General features: G+C 35.5%; 1 protein-coding gene across 8 annotated transcripts in view; it reads left to right on the top strand.

Moving 5' to 3' along the window:
• The first annotated feature begins 241 nt into the window (after positions 1–241).
• The window catches only part of LOC117205705 (origin recognition complex subunit 2), a 113,043-nt gene continuing 86,714 nt past the window's right edge, over positions 242–26,570 (top strand). For 4 of the 8 annotated variants that reach the window (XR_004487274.1, XR_004487277.1, XR_004487275.1 and 1 more), the window contains exons 1-10: positions 244–439; positions 532–648; positions 724–933; positions 1,026–1,282; positions 1,369–1,583; positions 1,662–1,791; positions 1,867–2,107; positions 2,181–2,414; positions 2,513–2,744; positions 4,275–4,333. Coding sequence is in view for 4 of the 8 variants with exons in the window: in XM_033444393.1 (XP_033300284.1) it covers positions 400–439; positions 532–648; positions 724–933; positions 1,026–1,282; positions 1,369–1,583; positions 1,662–1,791; positions 1,867–2,107; positions 2,181–2,414; positions 2,513–2,712 (1,644 nt within the window). In the remaining 4 variants the exon portion in view is untranslated. Of the gene's footprint in view, positions 440–531; positions 649–723; positions 934–1,025; positions 1,283–1,368; positions 1,584–1,661; positions 1,792–1,866; positions 2,108–2,180; positions 2,415–2,512; positions 2,745–3,507; positions 3,705–4,274; positions 4,334–26,570 lie in introns of those variants that run through there. The other 4 variants (XM_033444396.1, XM_033444397.1, XM_033444393.1 and 1 more) reach the window with 4 other exon arrangements.

The raw sequence follows: 26,570 nt of genomic DNA on the forward strand, positions 1-26,570 counted from the left end.
CAACAATTAAATTTAGCTAGCTCAAAAAGAGAAATTAACTGTTTGTTATATTTTTTTTTTAGAGAAGAAAAGAAAATCTTTCCTTTTAAACAATATGTAATATCTACAATAAATTATATAATGAATATTTCAATATATAAATAAATTTGCTACAATAATAACTGAATTGTATTACTATTAAAATATTGTCTATTTAATTAAAGTATTTGCCGTATGGTAGCGTAATAGATGATATTTTGAGATAAACAAAAACGTGGTTACTCTAGGTTTTTTAATATCACTGATTAATTTTGATTCAAAGCGCCTATTTTTTAGAAATCGGACGTCGGTTGCAGTATTTTTCAAGTGTTGTTAGTTTTGTGGTACATTTAGTCTTAAAATAATTACATCACATACGAAATGTCTACCGAAAATTTACGACGATCTTCACGACTAAAAGGTAGTATAGATTGCTGACGATACACTGTAATTTTAATTTTTGTAGATATGTTTATTTACAATCTATTATTAAATAACTTATTTTTATTCTAGTAAGAAAACCTAAAAGGTATATGTCATCCAATTCAGATGAAAATTTGGATGATAATCCAGTAAATGCAGTAGAAGATGAACTCAGAGATGTAGAGGAGAATGTACAAAAGCCAGTTGGTAAATTTTCAATGACAAATTTAGTATTAATTTTTCCGTTTTTTCCAAAATTAAAAAAATGTATTATTTATTTAGAATTATTTTCAAGCGATGATGTAAGTGGACAGGCATTATATAAATTCCAAACACCTAGTAGAAAAGATGCTATGACAAAGAAGGCACATTTATGTCGTACACCTATTAATGATGTTCTATTACCCATAGCTAAAGTTGTTCTTGAAAAGATAAATGTTTATAATAAAGAACAACCAAAAACATCAAAGAAAGACCAGAAAATTTCAAAAAGTATAGCTTCTAAAATAATATAACATTCTTCATTTATTATACATTTTTTAGCAATAATATAAGACTACTAATTTCTATTTTTAAATATTCAGTTCCTGTTATTCAAAGAAAATATGAATTTGGATTAACATCAAGTGAAAGTGAGAGTATATCTGAATCTAGTGATTACCATCCAGTTGAAGATACTGAAGAAACAACCGATAGTGAGGATGTAGTATCTAGCAATGACGAAAAAGATCAGATGAAAATAAGGAACCAAAAGCAAAAATTTATATCACAGTCACATTTATTGAATACACCAAAAAGAGTAACTAGAAAAAATAAACCTTCAATTATTCATAAAGATTTTGTAAGTAGAATATGATAAATTTCACTAAAATATGGATATATGAATTATACAGTACATTATTACTGTTATATCTCATATTTTTAAAGCATATGCAAACTGATGAATACTTTGCAACACAATCAGAAAAGGTAGTTACATCCGATCGGACATTAGAACATCTACGTAATTCTCGTTTAACAAAAGAAAAATTGGAAAAATTGTTAACAAATCAAAGTCATGTGTCTTTACAACATAAAAAGAATATTTATTCAGTAACTAATAACTACTCTACGCTGTTCCCTATGTGGTATTTTATTATGGAGTAAGTTAAGAACAAAATATTGAAACCTATAAGCTTTTAAAAAAATTTAGTAATACGTATTGCTTTATTGTATTTTAGGCAAGGCTATACTGTATTGCTTTATGGCTTAGGTTCAAAAAGATGTTTAATCAATGATTTTTATAAAAGTATATCTTATCATCCATCACTAGTAGTAAATGGATTCTTTCCTAGTTTAACTATGAAAGATGTAAGTCATATAAATAGAGTTGAGATATAAATATTTAAGTAATATGATGATTAAAAATAGTGCAATATTTTTTAGATACTTGATGGTATAATTATTGATTTATTGGAGTTAAATTGTCCTAGCAATACAACCGAATGTATTGATCTTATTGAAAAAACTTTAAGGAAAAATCCAAAAGACAGATTGTATTTGTTAATACATAATATAGATGGTATGATGCTACGTTCAAATAAAGCTCAAGATTTACTATCTTGTCTTGCAAATATACCAAATATTTGTGTTTTAGCATCAGTTGATCACATTAATGCCCCGCTATGTATGATCAATTTCGTATTATATTTTTAATTCATTACATTTTTAGTAATTCTTATATGATTGTATATTTATAGTATGGGACCATACAAAACACTCCAAATTCAAGTTTTTTTGGTGGGACACAACAACATTTCTATCTTATCAAGAAGAAACATCTTATGAAAGTTCGCTCTTGGTTAAGCAAAGTGGTGCTCTTGCTTTATCATCTCTTCATAATGTTTTCCTTTCTCTAACTTCAAATGCTAAGTCAATCTATTTATTGCTTGTAAAGAATCAGCTAAGCAACAGTAATAACGTTAATTTTACTGGTAATTTCAAATTTATAAGAAAAGTATTACATATAGAATTAATACATTACATATATAATTTCAAACATAATAATTTATTTACAAATTTCTATTAATAGGAATGGCATTTAAAGATCTTTATCGAGCTGCTCGTGAAGGATTTCTTGTAAGCTCAGATTTAGCATTAAGAGCACAATTAACTGAGTTTATAGATCACAAGTTAGTTAAAATAAAGCGCAATATTGATAGTATTGAACATCTTATCATTCCATTAAGTTCTGGACTTCTAAAGCAGTTTCTAGAAGAACACGATACATGATATTTTTTACTACCTGTAGCATATAAAATATGGTAAAGTATAAGTATTTATACTTTTTGATATTTTTTATATACCAAATTTATTAAAAAATTTATATTTTTCTAAAAAAAAAAAAGAAAAAACAATAAAACTTTATAAAAAATATAATGGACCACATAATTGTTATGTCATGTCCTTTACAAAAAAGTTTTACAGATATCTAAATCTAATTGTTATATTTAATGTGTAATATATTAATATATATACATTTCTATAGGTCATATAATTATTAGGTTCTAAGTAATTAATTAGGATATGTATACGTATAGGTTTATACAAATTAAAACATAGTTAAGGGTTAAGATATATTTGCAATATCATGTTGGTAGCATTCGGTGTGGTACCACGTTGGTACTATTCAATGACGCGAAGCGCCAGTGGTAGTAGTATCGTGCAATTCGTGTATTATTTTTTACGTATGATTATGACACGATAAGCCGGGTAGTGTGTAAAATACAGTAACAGCTAACAGCTATAAGATGTCAAATACGTTAGGTTAGATAGTAGGCGGAATTACGCGCTAGCGAAAGGTTAAATGAGTTATTAACGCATGTATGTGGTCCACAATTTGATAGGTAATTACATTGTTAGCAACTGTTATTTCTCGTGATTTAGTGACGAATAAAATTTGAAAAAAATCGTTAATATCATGTAAAATAATACAACACTATAGAAAATACAATAATCATATAATGCAGTATACGGTTACCGGCTTGTTATTGCTCGGTTTTGATCTAACCTAACTTTTTGCCGTAGAACTTTTAAACAAGGTTATTCAGTCCTGCTGGGATGCTTTACCTTTTTTTAGCTACAAACAATGTCATAATTTCGCTGAAAATGTTAGTGTGTGGGCATGTGCGTGTGTGCAACGTTGCGTGAATTACAGTTTCGATTTGACATTGTAAACATGACGACTTGACCTTACAATGGCAAGTTGGACGACCTTGACTTTGGCAAGTATACAATGACCGAGTAGTCACTCTTATCGACTAGAATCAAACTTTCTACGTATAGTTTTGATAATTTAATTGATGAAATTTCATATTGTCAATCAACCTTTTGCATAATATAACCTTTTATTCTTAGCAAGGAGCAACTGCAAAAAATGTTTGATCTTTTCTGTCATAAAGGTGTAACAAATTCTTGTCTTTTTTTTTTATTATCACCCTATTGAACGCATGTCAAATATTTTATAACACGTCCCTAGTTATATCTATATTACAAAAGGAAACAATGTTTATATTGCTTCACATATTTGTATTTTTATTTATGATGTATATTATTAGTCTTGCTTGCTTTGAATTTTAAAATTAAAAAGAAATTAAAACAAGAAATAAACGAATAACGTTAAAAATAAATTAAAACAATATTTGATTTTTCTTTCTTTCTCTTTTATTTATATTTGAATGTGTTTACTACCTTCTTATTCGATTAATGATACAAGAATATGCATTCTAAATAAAATGCATATAGTAAAAATTGTAATCTTTTAATTCTTATATAGGTATTTTTCATTGTTGTAGGTAACCTATAAACACATTTGCTGTGGCACTGAAGTAATTACATTGGTACAAGAGCTTCGGTGAGTTATTTAATATGAGTTTAATTTTATGACAATTTATCTTAAGATTGACATTGATATAACATATGATATTATACTGTGTATTTTCTCTAGTACATATTGATTTTATTCAACTAAAATGTTGGCATTTGAGTTTGTAAATTGTCAACATAAGTTTTAATTGCATACTAATCGCACTAATTAATTGCAATAATTAGAAATGATATTAAGGAATAATGTGGTTGCTAAATTATTTAGATGCAGAATGGATTATAAATAAATAATATAATTAATTACAGAACAACATAATTATTATTTAACAGCCAAATGTATGTTATAGCATAACGTATAAACTACAAAAGCATTGAAAGAAAAAGTGATAAAAATGATTTATAGTTTTGTTTAATATATTTAAATTTTCGTTCAAATTTAAATACATCAAAATTTAAAAAATGTTGTTTTAAATAATATGTATGGTTATCAATGTCATACAAAATACAGATTATTAAATCAAAAAGACAACTGATTAATTTATTATATAATGTATTATGAATTGTATGTTATATGAAGAGAGAACACGAAAGACTAAAATATGGTCGTGTTCTTAAACAAATTTTTGAGTAATTTTTCATTAATGTACATATATTTACATTTCATATGTGTATCATTAATATATACATATACATTTAATAATGTATGTATTATGCTTTAGTTTTCATTTAAATAGTATTTTAATAGAAAAATACTGTTTAAAATGTATTTTTTAAAAATGTTTCTAGTTTATCATTTTACTTTTTCAGTACAAAATAATTACTTTATTTAAATTACCTTTTTGAAACTAAAAAGACATAATAAAATTATCTTATTTTAATGTGATGAATGAAGTACAGCAACCATCTTTATCGACGGGTTGGTCTTTGATGATGCTTTAAATTTTATGATTTCTAGCACTAGGGATCGTTTGTAGTTTCCTGTCATTTCAAACGATCTTTTATAGCTGTGTTTAGTATCGTTTTTAGAATTATTTTAAATTAATTTATTTGTTCAGTGAGTAAAAGTGTTGTTAGTATTTCGTGAAATCTTACACTTGAAGCAGAGGCATAGAAAAGAGAAAATTTTATTGTTTAAGATTTTTAGAGATATCAAAATGTTATAACGTAAGTACAAAATGACGCTTAAAAAATTATTTATGAATTTGAAACAAAATAAAAAATCTGTTGCATAATATTTAACTGCAAATGAAAATCATATGCTTTTATTTTTTCAAATATACTATCGAAATCAAATTAAAATACCATCTAAAATATTGTGAGGTTAACAGTGAGTAAGGACTATCCATCATTGTCAAATAATGGTGGGATTCCAATTATTGAAATGATGTAATGTTTTTTGAATGTCCAATAACGTTTTTAGGAAATATTATTGTATTCTCACATTGTTTATCGAGCAATTATAACTTATGTTATTTTCGAAAATTGTAAATTCAAACGACTGTCATAGATTATCACTGCGTGACTCAATACATCTGCAATTATCCAGTATTTAATTTAATCATTCACCACAATTGCGTTACATTAAATGTGATATCAGAATTAAATTTAGAATGAGAAATCTAATACCTAATATCACGTATTTTAAGTTTCTCCTGGACTTTATCCGTTTTTCGTTACTAATATCACGTAGCGACGCTCATGTGAATTTCACTTTTCTCAAGACAAACCAATTTCTCCGAGTGGTCTGTCCATTTCTTCGACGGCCATTAACTTTTACTTTCGTACTAACTTATTTCGCGTACGATGAACGTTAAACGACATTTGTCACGGTGAATGACACAACGTATAAACACAGTGTATAAACACGACGTATTTAAAGCCGTAAACTCTTCAACGTTTATTTCTCACGTTTTTCATTTCAACTTTATTCGTCCGTAATTTACAATTCTTCCACGAGATTCAAAATCTTCGTTTTCAATGAATGTTTTCAGTCCAGTCGATAAAACAGTTACCAATTTTTTCATGACGTTATCAAACGAGATTTCACGTGAACGCGAATTAACCCGAGAGAGTGCATTGGCAATATGGTAATTTCGAATTGCGAACACTATTGTCGATGATTCGCTGACGCACACAATGGCACAAAAGCGGTGCGCGCGGACGCTTAACCAATTTCCGCTTGTTTTAACCAAAATCGAGGTCGTGGAGCCGTTAAGCGTCAAGGATCACTTACGATCATCAAGTCAAGATTCTACGTGTATGACTCATGGAACTCTTTTATCTCGACTACATATGATTCCTTCCACATGCGTCCTCGTCATTATGCGTGCTCGCGAGCACATGACTACGTTTAATAATGTTCCATTGTTGTAATATCACCTCTTTTCTCGTTTGACCAGACTTAGCACGTCTTCACAATTTTCAATTTAGTTTTCATATGATGAGAGGCGTATACAATTTTTATAGATATAATTAGAGAAAGACAGAATAGATAAACGGCAGAAATGAACTTTATTTGGTAATCTAATAAGTATGATAGAGGATATATAGCGTTAAACTTTAGCTTTTGTCGTGAAAATTTTCATTATTTAATTATTTTATAATCTAGTAAATCTAGTTAAAATTGTCAGAATTATGAAATTCTTTAGTTTCTGGTTCAAGTATAATATTATTTCATAATGGCTAAAAATAATGATTAAGTGTTCTACTTTTGATGAATTATCCTGCATAATGTACAGCGTTAAAAAACCGTTCCCGACGTTTGCTAAAAGCTCGAGCGTTTTCCATGTAAAAGCAGCATTTAACGAGATAGGAAACAACCGCGAAAACTTGCCTTTTTTTTTGTTTCTATAAAAGTTGCTTGCCTTCCCGTTTTGTTTAGTTACTTGTGTAACGAGTTAAAAGATCTTGTGCGGTGGATAATGCGGCGCAGTTGTAAATGAAATCGCAAAACAAATACAACGTAATAATAAAAACGGTGGTCAGAAGCAAAATGGGTAAAATGAAATAAAAAGACAGGAAAATAAAAGTTTTCTGTTAGTCTCTTGGTACGTTCCATTCAATCGTGCGGTTTATATTTAATTTTCATACTTTCACAGAGTGCATAATTCCAATTTCACGTGTATCATAGAATTAGTAATTGAACATTATTATTTCATTTCTGTTGATTTTCTGATTTTGTCGTTATTTGATTATATTAAAAAAAAAAAAAAACAAGTATTCTAATATAATGTAGTCGATCAGACGAGAAAATTCAAAAAGAGTGAGTAAAATTCTCCACAAATAAATCAAGCAACTTCAAATGTAATTCTTCGGTATTGATCCAACAAGAAATGAACCCTTCAAGCTGTCCACCCTTAAACTGTCCGCTCCTAAACTAATAATCCAAAAGAAGCGGGCGAAATCCCCAAACACGTTTCGACCACCTCAAACCTTCGCTTAGCTTTTCTATGTTCCATCTTCTTCAAATTAGTTTTCTCCAATTCGTTCGATTCTCGTAGAATCCCAAACTAGGCTCTTTCAACCAATGGTCGTCCCATCTGGCAAATTCTTCCACGATTGTGGAATATCGTTATACAACGGAACGTTTGACAAAAAACAAGCTGCCACGTCCACGTTGCTCGTACCTCTTCCGGTAATCAAGCAGGCGGTCGGTCGATCTTGTATTCAGGTTGCTGATAAAACCGGTTGAATCGATAGAGCGACGTTTCGGTCTGCAGAAAAGTTTGCCGGCGTTGGCTTCGCGCATTTATCCGGTTCCCGGTTGTTCGATGGAAACTGTAACCCCGCCACGGCATATTAAATATCCCCGAGACGGGAGATGACTGGGTGCTCGAGGGTGAACGCGCAACTTTGCCAGACCCGTCGTCTTTACCCAGCGATTCCTGCGGATTTCTCCCTCTGTGCACGTTTTGCATACATGCACACGCTCACGTATCATACAGGGTGTCCCATTAGAATGTTCCCATGTAGTTATTCGTCGTATGTAACGAGACACAAGGCTCTGATACAAATATTATTGTATATATTAGTAGAGGGGATGCATCAGGTTTCATGAGGTGGTCGCAGAGAACTCATTATAAAGAGAAATAGATCCAAACAACTTTTCTTTGGTACACAGAGTAACTTTAAAAATTCCAATTCTTTTTCGAGATGAGAAGATATATGTTAGTATCGTTTCGTTATTCTATTATTAAGATTTAAGTTGGCGTTGGATTAGAGTTTTAGCTAAAGTTTCAATTGGAGAGACTAAGGCGTTAAGTTAGATTTGGCAAGCTTTCTAGACATAAAGTTTGTATTTTTAGACATCGATTAATATCGATATTGATTATATATGAAACTTTGGATCCATATTAGGACAATTCTTAATGATTCCAATTATTTCAAGTTTATTTTTATCCATACGCTATTGTCCAAATATTAATATCGCCTTCTACGATCAGGAAATATGATAAAGATATTCAAAATCTAGCGCGGAAAAATAAAATTTATCGTTCGTAATAAAACATATATATCAAGACAGACCGCGAGTTCCGCTCCAAACTTCTGTTTCGCTTTCTTCCTTTCTCATAACGTACATTTCCATGGAGACGAATTTGTGGAGAAAGTAACGAGACACCGAGTATATAGCCAGCTTTCAGGGAGCCACCCTCGAAAAAGCGTGCGTACTCGTATTCGGTGGTTCTGTTTTCACCCCGATCCCCTCTTCCTCTGTTGCGCGTGCTCTCCTGTTCGTGCACTTTCCGTTGGCCCGTCCTCTCCGTGTGTCCTCCTCTTTGTACAACCCGTTCTCTTTCATCGTTCCACGAAATTGTCGTTTTGTGCGTGGCGCACACATTGCCTCTCGCCTTTCCGTTCCTTTCCGTTTTGCGTTCAGTTTGCGTTTCGTGAAACAAGAACGACTTCTCTTCCGCGGGTGAGGAACGTTAATTCGAAACGGGCCGCGTTTCTCTGCAGGGTCGCAAGGGGAATAGTACAGGCTTTTCTCTTGGCTTGAAACGAGTCAACGAGAATATTGTTTCGACGGACAGGAACTCGACGACGGTACTTTTCAGCGTAGCCACCAAATTAAATGGCATCCATGCGATTAACTTTCCCTGGAGATCCGTCACTGCGATAACGAAATTCGGTAGCCCTTTTGCTGTTCCAAAAATCGAAAAAGAATTCCTCGTATTTTTATTGGAATGAAATAACCCTTTATCCACGCGACCAGGTATTTCGCGAGGATATTTATGTCAGAACTGCTCTAGATAGAGGAATCTTCTCTATCTAACAGACTTTGATTTAAGAATTTAACATGTTTTAAACTTAATGTTTTTCTTCCTTCGATAACCGACAGAAATTTGTTCGATTTCGAATTCCAACGAAACGATCCTTTATTCATGCGGCGGAATATTTTTCATTCTAAAGTAATCTGAGTTCTAATCTAAGAGCCAAATCAAACCTAACTCTTCTGTTGCTCTAGACATCGAGAAGAATTCCTTCGATTTCGGGTTAGGACAACGTAATCCATCGTCAACGCGATAGAATATCTATCTCTCCTATCTGAACTAAACTCTAGTTCGGCCCTAGAAAAAGTCTGTTTAAACCATCTCGTATTGCGTATGAAGGAAACTTTCTATTCTCTTTACAAATCTATCGTTAACACTTACGAATCATATTAACAAAACGCCGGTAATTAACGCGAATACGTCGTAGGAAAATGTATTGACAAATACAAAGCACAGAATACGATACTTTTTACACAGTACCGAGCTTACAACGGTCAAAGAGACAAGATATATAAGAGCATTCTAGCAGCGTGACGATGGAGAAACGTCCAGCAACCAGTAAGCTGGATCTGCTAGCTGGTTTCCTAGAGAAAATCGATCGACTGGCTGGAGGAAATCGGCGTCTATAGAGATTCAATGACGATAATCAACGGCAGAGACCCTTTTCTCTGCCTGTCTGTCGACTTCTCTCCAACCTACGTATGACCTCGATAATAACAGTTATGAAACTTGGCCGCGATAGTGAAAGTGGCGTGTACAGGACGTTTCATAATCCGACAACGTCGCCAAAGCAATGGGCAAGCGACGAAGAGGCCCTGAAAGGAGGAGAGGATGTTTGATCGTCAAACAGTTTCACCGGACGTTCGTCGAGACGAGAACGTGGACGATGAAACGAGATTGTCAAAAGAAAAAATGAAAGGAGAAAAATGAGAGACACAAAGGCGGACTGAAATTATGAAATATTGACATACCATCGATAGAATAATCCTTTATGAATGAAGAACACCGCTGTGATCCTTGAATCTAGTTTTATTGTTAGCAGTGGATTACACGATACGAAGGTAATGGAGTTTCGTACATTTTGTATAGAGTAGTCTTTCCAGTATACCACTGACAAAGAAAATATGTTAGGATTGTTTTGCGATGTTTCTTCTACGTAAAATGTCTGCATATCTCATATTTCATTGTCCTACTATCGGCATATAACGTAAATCGCTGTTGACGTCTCAACATTGATAACTGAATATCTACATCTTCACGTGACTCCTCAGGGTACTTGGCATAGATTGATTTTTATTTAATCCGTAGCGATTGCGAATTGAAGTTCAGTACGGGTAGCATGTACGACAGAAGATCTGATAGAACTTCGTTATCGCTATTCTCCTAGCTTCGCTGTAATAGTTTCTGACAGACAAATATCGAAGAAGTTCTTAAAAGTATCATCTCCTTGGTTCCTTGCCTTGAGATAATTTTGTGTCAATAATATAAAAATATTTTTCTAAGGTCTAGTGGCTAATTATATGCAAAAAGAAATATATTTTTCATTTTGAAGAAACGTAATATCGAGATTCGGATCGAAAAGAATTAGATGAACAATTTGAATTTATATTCAAAGATTATCTTCGAATACCATAACCGGTATTTAACAACGTTCATATATCATTACGAAATAGAGCGAACTACAGATGCTTATAAGCAATAATGTAAGATAATTATCTGGTGCTTGCCTCTGGTGTCAGGGTTGTTGGTGGCGTGTGTACGCATTTGCACGCACCACGAGTGCTACTTTATTTCCACCACTATCGTATCTTCATATCGTAGCTCTGCAAAATGTTACGACTTTCTTGTGAACGCGCCGACACTGCGTGTACGTAGCGCGATAAAAATGTGTCACGATCGTACAAGACTTTCCCATTTGTGGCACGCGTGCAACCACGCTCCTCCCTGGTCGATTCAGCTGTCGTTCATATCGTGATATCCAAGGAACGTCCATCAGGTTTTGTCGCACTCTGACTCCGTTTCGAACGTTCGCGATCGGTCGAGGGTTAACGAGGTTGATAATTGTCTAGACGTGATTTATCTGTCGAGGTTTAAATTGATTGGTTTTGCTATTTTGTGGGGATAGCGAAACGATACCGAGTTGTGTCATGGATTGCATTAAGTTGGTCAAATCCTTCTTTTACGATGGAATCAATATTATTAGTTTTATGAGTCACGAGTTACGAACACTAATCAACAGCTGCAGGTCTTATACACAAATGGATATAATGGATAAAGTGTTATAAATAATTTTGAAAATTACAAGTTAACTGATTCTTTTATTTGAAGTAAAATTGTGAGATTATAAAAAGAAAATCTGTAATCTGTAATTCGTAACTCGTTAATTTACAAATAGTATTAGCAAATTATTTGTTAAATTACTATAATTATATTGGTAAATTATCGTACAAGAAGGTTCTGGTATTAGGTCGAGTATAGGTTTGTATAGAATTTCTCGAGTGATTAAAAACGTTCATAGTTTGCACGAATATAATCTATTATTCGCAACAATATATAAAAGAGAAGAATTCATCAAAATATATTTTACTCTCCAATATCCTCATATTCTATTATTTTATCATTTTAACAAATTTTTGGTGTATGTTTCTATCGGATCTTCTCTTTGATTATATTACGCGTCAAGTTCTCTAAGCGTTAAGAAATTCTCTTACCTGCTTCTTAACTTGATAAATAATCTCAAACATAATTAAGATAGGATAAGTAAACAGAGAAATTCAAGTGGAACTATCGTTTCTGTATTCGTCCATGAGCCGGTAATCTGAAATAGCAATCGTTTACATTTCAAATAGTCAACAAACACCACCCTCTTTCGTTACAAACGGAATTAAATGCTAGGAGGTTGAAACGAATTCCACTTCCGGCGAGCAAGCGCCGAGGAAGGACTGGAGCTGACCGTATCGATCGCGTGTGCAGGATTTAAATCCAGATCTTTCGTTTTCCAGACGACTGCTCTAGCAATCGAGTTACTCGGTCGTTGTTAGATCCCTCTTCTTTAAATCTAATTCGAAAATGGGGTTCGCCTACTGTTCAGTCAGCTTGACAAATGCGGATCGTTCTCGATCGAGTAGTTACAGAATTCACCTCCAATTTCATATAGAGAACGGGGAATTACATAGAATTTATTCGACTATAATATTGTTGATACGATGTGCCACGGTATGAAACTTCGAATTTTCAGTATCTAGAATTCTTTTCCATCGTAGATTTCCAACCATAATAGATTAATATGGTTTATAACATAGTTCAAATTATTTCATGGAATCTTTAACACGTATTCTGATCTTCGTGAATCATTCACCGAATTTTACTTTCTAAATTCTATTCCAGTAGCTTTAATTTCAATTGTAGTCGCAATTAAATACCAGACAGAAGCTGCAGATCGTCACGCCATTAATAGTTCGCGGAATTCTCTCTCTCTCTATATATATATATCGGTGATTGCAAATTGCAACTATAGCACGTATACTTGTTATCGATAATCGCATCAGTACTTGAAAGGAAACGCCGATAGACCATCTGTATCGAAATATCGATCGTTGACAGCTATGAATCATGCTTCTTTGCAAACATACATACCTCCTCGGCTTTTTATTCGATATCCGATAACCAGCCGTTTCTGGTTACTGTCGCTTTTCTAGATTTCCGCTATCGTCCGATAACGTCTGCTCGTTCTTTGTAATCTCTTCTAACTCCAACCATCGTTCCACGTATTTTGTTTCTTTCGTTTTTTCCCTGAATATATATATATATTCGAAAAATTGTAATAGAAACAGAAATGGATATTTGTATGTACGAACATATGTCCGTGCGAGAAGTCGCTTAAGTATAATGCGATAATGATCAGACATCGATAAGAGAAGCACAGAAGGCGTTAGGTTCAGACTTAAACTATAATACTTTTTATAGCTATGAATTGCATTCAGTCGAGGTCAATGGATTTGTCCGTGTATTATTTCATTTAATTAATTAGTTCGCAAATTACTTTTCTTAAAAGCTTCGCGTTTTTTTGTAAGCTATCGAGTGTTTATGTCAGTTTTTACTAACCTCTAAAATTACATTATACTTAAAAAATAGTCGAGATAACGATGGATAATGTTACTTCTTGTTTTTGTAATGTATTTACAATGACACACTATAATCCGTACATGGCTCTAATCTTCGCATAAATTTCCATGAATTTCCAATTCTAAATCATTAATTTTTGCTCAGTTCCTACATGACAGTAGTAAGTGGTTTTTTTTCCTTTGGAAATAACCCATTGTCAAGTCGAATAATCGACGACTGAAATAATAGTAAATTCACCAGCATAATTCCAGAGTATCAAACAGTCTTCTATTCCAGATCGAACTTCCTCTCTATTTTATATTCAACCCGTAGAATTCCCATCGACTGCAACGAATATTAAACTTCGTCCCTCCCCTTCTATATCGGTGGTACAATAAAAAGCAGAAAGAACGAAAAGGAAAAGAGGGGAAAGAAAGTGGGTACGCTGGGAAAACTTATGCAATTTTCCGGAGCAAAAATCGCCTGGGATTTGTCTTGCCAGCACGATGGTAGCTCGAGGTAGGAAGATTCGAAGGGTTCCACCCCTTCGAGCGAGGGAACTCGACGGCTTATCGTGCTTTGCTTTTCAAATGGCTCGTCATTCGTCGCCTTTTCCCTCATTTCCCTTTTCCTTGAGCCTCTCTCTCCGTCCTTGTTATTTTTATAATCGATCCGAAGAACGACACAGGCTCGCTCCTTTCAACCCTACAACCTTTCAACTTTAATTACGAGAAGCTCGACTATTCTTTCATCTGGCATGGCACAAAGTGGTAAAGCGGTTTAGCTACTGACATTCAATTCGCACGAATTGAGCACGTGCACGAGGTGATCTTTGCAACACACGATCCTGGCCGCTTGTGCAAGAATATGATTGCCCGGTAATCAGCTGAAATGGTTGCGCGTACCAGGCATCCTTGGAATTCCCGGAATTTTATTCCTTTTTTATGCAAAATCGAACCTATATATCGACTAGGTGTTACCAACTAATTGGCAACAAGAAAAAGTAAAAAAGAAAAACAGAGGAAAAATACGATCTCGTGTGCTGTGGTCGTTTTTTCACGAACTGTTCCATTTTTTCTCTTCATCCATAACGAGCCATTAAATGGCTCGTCGAGCGTCAGCTGCGAAAGAGAATCGGCCACATGCTCGTACCCAGACCACCTCCAAAACCATCCACGTTCATATATGCTGTGTACCTAGAATCAGGGCACTTTGGTCAGTTTGTAATAATAATACGTGTACGTTACTTAAACGTACAAATTAATGACGAATTCATAAATTAATGATATAGGTTAGGCAATTACAAGAGGTACTGAACTTACGCTACTGCTGGCGTAAAATTAGTTACGGTTATTCTTCGAATGAAATTCCTAAATAAAGTGTCGTACATTTGACAGAGGTCGATATCCTTTTACTTCGATTCCATTAAAAGTTGGAATTTCATACATTCCCCTGATGCATGCCTCACTACGTAACAACTTGTAATTGCAGTATATTCGAGTAGACCGAGTATACCGTGCTCGATCACCGATATTTATCGGCGATACTTATAACTTTTAATTGGCCAGCAGACCTGGTAACCCCGGACTCGATTCGAACGAAGCTAACGTCGAAAAGTTATTCCCATAACGAGGAAACGTTCATCTAGCTTCCCTTTTTCGTTGTTTTATTTTCTCTCGCGAAACACGTTAACTTCGTGCGGAAGGATAGGAAGAGGGCCGCGTTTGCCAGCTTCCTTCTATATGGAAGCCCATTAAAGCGGCCGTAAAACTTGGTTACAGACTAATTGCTTCTACACCGCGGTCCTTTCCTTTTTTCTCCTTTTCTCTTTGAAGGAGGACGAAGTAAAAAGGGGATGGAAAAACGGAAGTGTTTTTGTTCGATAAGGTAACTCTCGCGTCTCGTTCGATATTTCACCTGGAAAGGAGAGCCGTGATATCTTCCAGCTAGCCCTAGGGGATCCAATAAGTTCCTTATCACACTATGGCTTCTTATGGAAACGAGTATTGTTGCGTTGGATCGATGCTCTCGCAAATATCTCGACCTGTAGGTTATACTTCACAAATTGTACTCTACCCTCGTAGCTCGAAACTACCGGAGGGTGGCGTGCAAGATAAATTGCGTCGTTTCCTTTTAATCCATTAACTGCTGACTTTTTTTTGAAATTGTCATGTCGCACCTCTATTTTGAAAGTAACGCCGTTCAAAAGCATTAATGTTTCAGAGAACGCGAAAAGCTGTCTTTAAACGTGATAATTATAAAATTGTAATAACTATCGTATGAAAGAATCAAATAAATTTTTATTCAATACCCAAACCAAACTTTCGAAACGTCTAGAGTACGTATACATATAGCCTTAAATCTTAATATTTATAGCAATACAGATTTCTTCGTCAGAGTTTCACTTTATCCCAGTTTGTAGAAATTAAAAATTGCCTCACTCGTACCACTTTCCTCTGAATCTTTTATTCCTCCTCATCCTCCAAGATTAATTCCTCTGATTCAAGGATCTTGTTTATCTTATCAGTGTTTGTTAGTACCATCCATCTAGCATATCAAACATCCTATTCTTATAAAGATAAAAAACATCATTTATTTCTCGTCTTTCTGAACTCATCCTTTGGACGACCCACTAGCAATTCCACAAGTCTTTCTTGAACCAGTCCTCACAGCACCGAATGCACACGTAATCCCGAGTGCATGGTTGCGAATAATAATCCTAATAGGATGAAACATCATCGGTATTCGGTTAATCAATCGCGACCAGGGCCAGGCTAGACCCGGACGAAGGAGCTTCGAGGTCGACGAGGTTGGGGTTGCTGTACGTGCATTGCGCAAGAGCATTCACCCCGCTCAATACTCAACGACACGGCACAAGCTACCAGTTGGTTGCTGGTGTTGGTACGTACGGACCAGTGCAGCGGACAGAGACGGAGAACACGGTGTTAGGATGGTTGGAAACAGGAAGCGAGCGAGAGAGAGAGAGAGAGAGAGATGGCCGACCACCCCCAAAATGGGTTACCTACCTTTACCCACTTTGTGTACAATGAACCCCGCCTTTGATAGCGCTACCGTGGATGTTTTGTGCTTCGTAGCAAGCCTCGTGGCACGTCGAGACTCTCTCTCGCCCCTTTCCAAGAATTTCTCAGAATTTCGCCACGGGCCACGGCTTCGAATTATAAGCCTTGATCGCGTGGCCGGCTTCCGTACTTGAATAGTATATACTATGTGCAATTTTCGAGACGGGAGATGTCGTCATGCGAAGGATTACAGATGGGAATGTTGTCTAAGAGCAACAGATGTTGGCTGTAGGAGTGGTTGAATTCGGATAAGAGAGGGAGAAGAGTGAATTGGCTTTAAAGTGGAATCGGTGATGGTTGGGACTGTACGTGATGATTGGATGAGAAATGAAAATAGCGAGAAAAAGATAATAACCGTATATAAAATATAGCAAGGTAATTGTAATGTAGATTGGTTTAGGAGTGAAATTGGTGAAGACTGGTGATGTTTGAATGATAAATAAAAATAGTAAAAGGAGAACGTAATTACGTACATAGTACGTATAATAGAAAATATATACGTAGATTCTATTCAGTGGACTAATAGAGAAAGTAGATTATATATTTCAATCTGTACTGCTTTAGCCAGAAAGGATAGATTCTGGTATCAAATTTTATGATATCGATTCTTTTTCGTACGACGATAATAATTTCACAATATTTGTCAAACTTCAATCTACTTTTATCGATATAAAACATCGACGATATTCGTTTTATCTTTGCTTTCTAAAATAATCTTTCTCAAATTCCACACCTTATTTTCTTCTTACGAAGTTTCGACATCCCTCGTCGAAACTTTCCCCGTGGTAATCGCAGGTTTCGCGACTTGTCATCGACTCGGGCAACTCGTAGCCGCGTTGTAACCTCGACTGCAACAACAAAGAACCGTCTCCTATTGAGCAAGGAAATTCTTTTATTAAATCGGTGGTTCCTGGCGAGCAACGATCGGCATTTCGCTCGACCGCGAGAGAAAGGGAACGAGCACTCTTGCGTCTTGTCGCAAAAAAAGGTCTAACCGGCTTTCTACGAGGTGGCAAATGCCGGCTTTGGCTTGCAACAGCATTAAATTGTTGTGTCAATCCTCGTAAAACGTTTTCTCGGACGACATCGTGAAACCAGAGAATATACTGGTTATTGAGAAGTGTCTTATTTGTAAGTACTTGTTCGTGAGAGATCGGAGAATCGATGTTACAGGTCTAATCGTTAAAAAATTGTTCAAAGTTTAATTCTTTTTTAGCTCTTTCTAGTTTCGTGAATAATTCTTGGTCTTCCTAAGACTAAAGTTTAAGTTTCGTAAAATTTATATGTCACGTAGCGACCGATGCACTGTTGGGAAGCCTGAAATTTTTTTCTGATAATTTTACGATTCTTCGTCCTCGAAATCGACGTCGTCGCTTTTTCACGTTTACAGCGGTCCTGTGTGATAGCTGGCAAATGTTCTTGACAGCATTGTTCCCCCTTTTTAAATTCACACAGCACGCAGCCGTGTAAACGTAAACGAGTCTCGTCAGTCCGCTCATTTTAATAATTCCTTGTGGCAGCGGAATGAACGAAGCGTTAAAATCGAGCTAAGACGCTTCGAACAGGCTACGGAATATATAAATAATTATGGTGTTAAACCGTAGGGTATCTTTAGACGAATGCTGGAAAGAACGATAACGAATTTTCTTCTTCTTATTGTCGAATATTATAGTGTTTCAGTGGTGATAGAAGAAAATTATAACAACCTAGCAAGCTTTGTAATTTTTTTACCTTCGAACACATTGTCCTGTCAGTCTCTAAATGCATTGTTTCCTTTAGTAATAACTAGGCAGCACGAAGTCCAATGTCATGACAGCGCTACTTTTACTTTTTATGATGACAGCCATGACATTTCGTGTCAGTAAAAGTTGCAATTGTCATGTGGAAACATAACTTTAAGGGGATTAAAAAACTATACGGATTTTGCGCCAGGCAAATTAATAGCTCGTCCAATTTCTCAGCGGATACTATTCTTATTCGGATGATTTCTTAGTTTCAGAGTATGATTGGGAAAGATGCAGCGAATATTCTTGAATTCTTTTCACGGGCTATTAACGTTAATTAATAGACACAATATATATTATTTATATACACATACACCACTGTTGTTTAGGAAGAAATCGAAGATATTCTATCGAGAATGAGGAATGGAGAATCAAACGTTTGGTTGGCTTTTTGTGACAGAAAGGGGGAGTTGGGGATGATTAATGGGAACAATCTTGTTGTTCCAATTACGTGGTTGTCGATAATGTGCAGTCAGTTTGGATTTGATTGTGGGGTTTATGCAATCGATTGTACACGTTGGTTTAGGGAAATTGGACTGGGAGTTTAGTGGTATTGTGTCCGCTGGCTTTCATGTTGAACAGGGTGAAAGCAATGCAGTCGTACAATACATGGTATTTTAAGAAGTTTTGTAACATTTTTATTGGTTCTTTCTTTAGCGAGTGTTTCTTAGTTAAAAACGTATTATTAGATGACGATATAGTATATTATAGGAATATTAATAAATTATATAGATTATTATAGAAATATATTATATTATAATATAATATTATAGAAATATAAGTAGAAATATTTGGTAGTGTATCTAGTGGAATAAAAATACTATTTTTCTTACGATATAAGTTTGCTTAAACACTTTCTCCTACAGTATGTCCTTATTATTAATAATTAGCAAATTTTCGTAATCATACGAAAGTATTGCCAAATGATAATAAATGATATGAAATACACATATTTCAACATAATCAATTAGTATGTAAATGTTATGATAAATACAACTGTGTGTCAATATCATATTCAGGTATAAAGAATTCTGCTGTAAGTATTCTGAAAGAGAAATGAATCTTTCTCGAAAATATTCACTCTTCCAAAGTTTCTTGCTTTCTCCAAAAGTTTTTCTATCGAATCATCGAGAGATTCAGGGCGATCACGATAAGGGAAGCGGCCTGCCGCTAAATTTCAGGAAGGGAAAACGAGGTCGAGATCTGTCGTCTTTGATTTATCTCCCTTTCTCTCCCCCCCGTTGCCCTTGCTGCTTTTCTGTTACATTTACGTCGATCGCCGACGAAGACCAAGAGAAACATTTCGCTTTTTTCCATTGAGTCACACGGGTGTCTTGTATACCTACGCACGAACGGAAATGCACTTTCTCCGAAAACAGAGCATACGGGCCTGGCTTGCCTCTGCCGACATCGGATTCGTCGTCGAATTCGCTCCAAGCAGAAGGTTTCTCTCGAACAAAGTCGGATCACCGAGCTCGCCATTTACTATTTGGGTTATCATTGTCTCTGCCGCCGCCGAGGCTTTCTAGCTTTCTATGCTTATGCCAAGGATGTCCACATTGCGAAGGATCCCCCCACCCCACGCATGTATTTAGTCTCGATCTTAGACACGATGCTCATTGTTGTTCGCGAAACTTCAGTTTCTTATGCCTTTTTCTTGCGTCTCCTTTTTTCAGGATTACTTCTTTTTATTCCTTTTTTAAAAATTTATTTGTGTGTGTTTTTACATCGATTAGAAAACTTGTATTTGTGTAATACTTATTGCTTTTTGTTAATATTTTTTCAGAGCGTTTGTTTGTTTTTTAGACTCACTTAAATTTTTGTTAAAATAAATTTATTTGTCCTGTCTTTGTTTGAACTGTTCTTAGCGCGATTGTTTGTTTTATGGATAGATTCTTTTTTTAATGTTATTAGTGAGCTAGTGTTTGCTTTTTAAATTTACATCTTTCAATCTCTTTTAGAGCGTTCTTTTATACCGAGTTATCTTCCGTCCTTCTATTTGTCAAATTTTTAAGAAAAACCTACGTTTTATTGATAACGTAAGCGACAATAGGGAAATAAAACTTGAGGCTGATATCCAGTTTAAGATCGCGTTTTGTCGCGTTAGAATTACAATTCACGCTATAAACGTGACTCGGTATTATAATCGTCGGGTTCTCGATCGTTGATATAAAAGAAACGTGGGCGTTTAGTCTGCTACAACTTTCAGTAGCGATTAGTCATAAGAGTTAACGGTTCTGAAAGAGAGAGAGAGGCATATCTTTGTGGTTGGTAAATGATATTAAAGATTAGAAAGAGTTTTAGTAGGTTCGAACAGCGGTTTTTCTCTTTCCAACTAATTTAGTCTGATACTTTATTTTAATATTTAAGAGCACCAACGCTTATATGAAATGTCGCTGAAATGTTTAAAATAGAATTAAAGAAGTAAATCAGGATTTCAGGATGGAAGGTGTTAATAATCGTCATACAACGTTCCATTCGATCCATAAAGTTCGATATAAAATCATATACGAGCATATCGATTAATATACTTTCGAACCAATTCTCAAGCGAGGCCAGCGAAATAATTTTCGGTGCTTCTTAATGCAAAGTTTTCATCCAGCGCCTCCTTTCTTTCTTTCTCGATTAACATGAGTATGTTAAACGTTAATTTATCCTCTAGATGCTGGAACTTCAATTTCGGTAATGCTATTTCGAACAGCGAATGCCAAGCAAACAAGCGCGATACCAAAGATAAGGATTGCTCTTAATTAGCCGGCGACACAGATTGTTACCTCCTCCCTCTCTCTCCTCTCTCGCTCTCTTTGTTCGTCTCGGTTAAGTCGCGCTGCGTTCAGTATGTACATATTAAGTTATCTTTATGCAAAACGATCTGTTATCTTTGCTGCTTTACGAGCGCTGCCACAGATAACCTTAATTAAATCGAGTGGCTGAAAAATGAGGCGAATTCGACGCTGGGGAATCGAAGATACCCGCCGATACGATAATGGCCTATCGATTAAACTCATTAAACGACGAACGTTTTTGTTATTTGAAGATAATAAAATTATTCGTTGCGTTATCCGTGGACTTGGGATTACTATTAAATACATACGTATTTGCTTTATCATTCTTTACGATTAAGAAGGAATAGAACGATACATTTGTGGTTCGTAGATGAAGTTGAACATTTATCGTGTATTTGTATGATGAAATTAATAAACGAACAAAAGCATCAGAGAGGCTCATATAGTTTGAGTAGCGCAACATACTTGAAATATTTCGATTTGAAATCCTGTAGACGTTGATTCGATCTCGATCGCTAGATCGCACGTGTACGCGTCGAGACGAACTCTCTGCAGATTTAGTAAATCATACCGGCGAGAACGTGCTGTTAGAAACCTGCTGCCATATACCGTCTGGCGAAACGAGTCCAGGCAGTTTTAAAAATACGTGTATAAGTAGAATATCCGAAGGAGAACCTCGAAGACGATTCCATAGTATTTGTTTGGTACAAAGAAAGTTCGAAAGCACCCAAGTCCGCTGGCTATGGAAGTAAGCGGAAGGGAAAGTTTCCTTTATGGCAGGAAGGGATCGAAGGATCGGCAGTGTGCTCTAAAGGACACGTCGCTTGGCTCGTGTTCCTTCTGTTGGCTAAAATGGCTGGAAGCTGTATACACCGAAGAATATTCTTCAGTGGAGATCTTTTGTTCAACAACTTGTGCTCTTATCGACCCTACTTACTACCTTCTTTATGTGGCTATCCTAGACAAATTTTGAAAATAATCTTTATTCCTTTTCTCGGTTATCGTTACATTCATCGCTAATTTAGAGAGTTATTCAAAAAATTTCATCATTCCATATTCTAGCGATTTCGAAGGAAATTTAATCCTTGAATATTTTTTTTTGAATAAAAGATGACAAACACGTGGTTTAAACACGATTTCACAATACGTCATTGATAAATATCTTAGGATTTACACAGATTTCTTGAAAGCCTGGAACACTAGAAAAATTAAGAAGATAAAATCGTTCACGGAAGATTAATTAGAAAAGCGTGCACGATATATAACATTCCGAGGAGAACGTAACCAGAGCAAAATGTTGAAGTGATCTCGAATGGAGAATTTCGACATTATTCCCGATATCGTGGATCATGCTAATTTTAGTTGCAAGAACGAAGGATTGTTCGGCTCGAACTAAAGGAACTCGATTCTCTGGCGCGTTCACCAGCGCGGTTCACGCTGTGACCAACATGACTGGTGAAGGTTTATCTGCTGATCTGTTTTGGAATAACTGTTGCTATTCTACTTATCCTCGCCGGTTTCACGATCGTGGCTTTCCTTCTGTTCTACATTAACCGCCTCTGAATACTTCATTGTACGAGATGGTTTTTCTGGCGGCGCGCATCTACCGAGAGATAATGTTGCTTCGCTATGAAGTCGCTGTGTAATCGTACGGATTCATACGCTCTCATAACCCATTCGTATGCCAATTCTTTTTCAATTCGTAAACCAGTGTACATTTTCTTTTAATCACATACATCGTAATTTCTTTATTATGTATTTGGCTAGGCGTTAATTGGTAAGGTCTCTGTAGTACCGTGTTAAATAATATCTAAATCCGAGGTTGGTCTGTAGAATTAAAACTGAAGGTTAAAAACTATAATTGGATGTGATAGCGTGAGTCGATGAGTTGTTGTCCAACGAACATTTTCCTCTCGTACTTTATTAATCCAGTCTTCGATAAATTCTCAAATAACCAGTGAATCTCAGCAGCAATAGCCTAACCAATATATTTTGCCAATCGACTACCACGCTATAAGATATCGGACATAAAACTCGTCCAACAAAAGATATCACCCACCTCCATGAAATCTCTCTAGAATCGTCAATAGACCTTATTTTCTCGAGTAGCTCCCCTTCGTCTTTCACCCTTGAGGCAGTATCCTGTTATAAGATATAGTTTAGGCCATCTTCGGCTTTTTTCTACAAATAACCTACGCGATAGTTTCCCCATCGATCGGATATAACAGTTTTGGATATAAGCTGAAAGTAAAGTCGTGGAAAGGGAATAAAAATTCAGACTTCTCTCGAAGATGAGTCGCCCGTAACGGGCGAAACTCCAATTATTTAACTCTTTCACAAGTACATATTTAGAAATTTTGAGGGATTCTCAGAACCGTGTACAGAATTATCTTACGATATTGATATTCGTATTAATACGTAGATAGTCGATATTGTATGATCTAAAAAAGAACAGACGCTCAGCTACAGCTATCTTGTCCTCGTAAGTGTTAAATCTTCTCATTCAGCTTCGTCGATCGAGCGTGTACCAATGCGTTCATAGAACAAGAGATGAGTTCAAGGAAAAATGGTGAACGCTTTGGGAAGAAGGATATCCTTGCTGGAAAGCTGGAAAGTACAGTGTGACCGAACGTTACCGGTGCGATGGCGTGCGAATGGTTCCGCGCAAACCACGTCCGCGTTATCACTGCGAAGAGACACCGATGTTACGGCACCGACAAAATTTGATGGAACTCGATATCAGCTCGCACGTAACCTCGAAAACGGAGGCGTGCCTGTATAGCCAAGCCTGTCACGAGTTACGAGTAGAGGGGGAGAGCACGTTACACATATTTGAGGTCAGGAGATATAAATAAATGCTAATATCAACAGGCGCTGGCCAGTTTGATATCCAAACCAAAGCCTCGTTTCGTTCGCCGCTGCGCGCTGGCCTTTCTGTACACCTCTATTGAGCACAGGTCACCGTCCAATTCAGATAACGCCGATAGGAAACGTTTCATCTAGGATTTATAAAACGCGCGCGCCGCCCGCGACTCCCGACGCCAAGCCTAATGCGATCCATCGCTGCCACTGTACCGATATGTTCTGATAAAACGCGAGAACAAGTATAGGCGCATTAAGCACGCGTATGTAATGCACAGACCAAAGGCTTTTGATAGTACATAGAGGGATTTTACTTTGGTTTGCACGCGGGCTGCTTCTTTGATCCAATTTTTGCTATCTTTGATTTCACAGTTTTTCAAAGTTTTATACCTTTGGATTTTTTAATTTTCAAATTCCCAACTCTTTATATTTTCAAATTTCAAATGCAATATTCAAGTATTCACATCTTTCGATTTTTGTACTTTTCGATCTTCACATCTTTAAGGTTCAAACATTCAAAGTCTCAAATTTTCGAATCTTCAGATTTCGAAATCCTTCAGCCTTCGGATCTTTGATTCTTAACTTTTCAAACGATCTTTCTCTAATTTCCGAGTTCGAAACGGATCGCGAAAGTGTTCGAATTTACATTTTCAGTGTTCTGTATATTTCCATGTTCTCCAATTTCCTAATTGCTGTATCTCGCAATTTTGGAACGGAACTTCTCTCGTTTCAATTACTTTGTTTCGCGAACATCAGATCTACTTCACGCTAATGCGACATTCTTATCCTGTTAGCATTCTGAACCTTATCGTTTTCTGAAACTGCAACTTCTCCGAAAGAAGATTAATATCATAGGAAGTAACATTTGTCTTCTTTCTATTTGTAAAGAAACATCAAATTCTGTCGAAAATATCACAATACGATAAACAATTTTAATAAATAAAAGCGTGACTGTTGGAATCTGGAAAGTGTCATTATTCTGCTTATTCTGCGTACAAATTAGCTTCGTAATTTATTAATATACAAAATATGACAATGCAGTGACTAAGTAAGTATAGGCTAATTAATTAACAAATAACGAATTGATACAATAAACGTTACAGAAATGTATTATTGAATACAATTTCATTAATATTATAATCTGATTAAGGTAAACCGTGTCAGTTTGTGAAAGCATTCTATTATGAATGAAAAGAATTAAAAAGTTCTCTTCCTGAAATAACGTTTAAATTTCCTTTGTAATATTTTTCAACATTTTTCCCCTATATTCTACTTTCGTTCCCTTTGTGAGAGAATCTCTCGGATTCTCTGAAAATTTGGTTAAAAACATTTGCATCATCCAAACGTTGTTAATTTTGACAGAGCAATTCCAGCGTTTGATACGTTTTACTTTGAAATTTATTAAGTTTCATACAGAAAATCGCGGTCATCTGTTCCACTTTCAGTTATGACACGTCAGCAAATCTTATTACCCAAAAACCTAAATAAACGCATCAGCTACTCAACATAAGATGATGAAATTGACGTAGGTGTAACGAGATTAAACGTGTGTACTTTTCAAGAACATTAACATAGCTACATAAACGAATGTATGCTATCACTTATTAAATATATGAGTGCTTTGCTGGATTTTTAGCAACATCGCTAGATATACGAACGTTGACTGCATACTGAGATACACCTTGTAAATGAATCTTTCAACGGCTAACTTTTTCTAAGCTTCTCATTTTCATAATTGGTACTTAACGTCTGAAAGAGACAAAATTTCCCATTAGACTGTGGATACGCATGCAGATTTAAACTTTATGAGTACGATTAAAGAAATAGAAACTAAGCGGAGATTTGTTTCACTCTATATTTCATTTTACTTTGTGTATTTTATACTTTAGATATTGTATATTGAACACAATCAAGTCAATCGCAATAGATAAAACATTGAATAAACATTTTATATTTTTATTATTTTTATACGTATATCGTTAATATATTTTTGGTGGTATATGCGCTCTGTGTATTTTTGTATCTCCGAAACTCCCATAAGAGCATAAAAGTCCGCAGCTCAGTTATTACCACGAATTTATTTATCTCAAGGAGAAAAGATAAATCAGCGAATTCACGCAGACGAAAAAATCAATTATCCAAAAACATTAAGTCCCCACCGATACGCTTTTGCACGATCGATTCCCTGGGTCGAAGCGGCTCGGGGCAATTTTGCCTGGTCTCCTGAATCGGTCGATCCATTTTCCATCGACGTTAAACTGCAGCTTCTCTCTCTCACTCTCTCTCTCTCTCTCTTCTCTCTCGAGACCTCGTCTCCCTTTCCGGAGTAAATGTAACTGGCTACGTTGCATATTACACCTGTAATGTCGGTCGCGGCGG

This window comes from Bombus bifarius, unplaced genomic scaffold (genome assembly GCF_011952205.1).
Source record: "Bombus bifarius isolate JDL3187 unplaced genomic scaffold, Bbif_JDL3187 scf7180000007992, whole genome shotgun sequence".
NCBI lineage: Eukaryota > Metazoa > Arthropoda > Insecta > Hymenoptera > Apidae > Bombus > Bombus bifarius.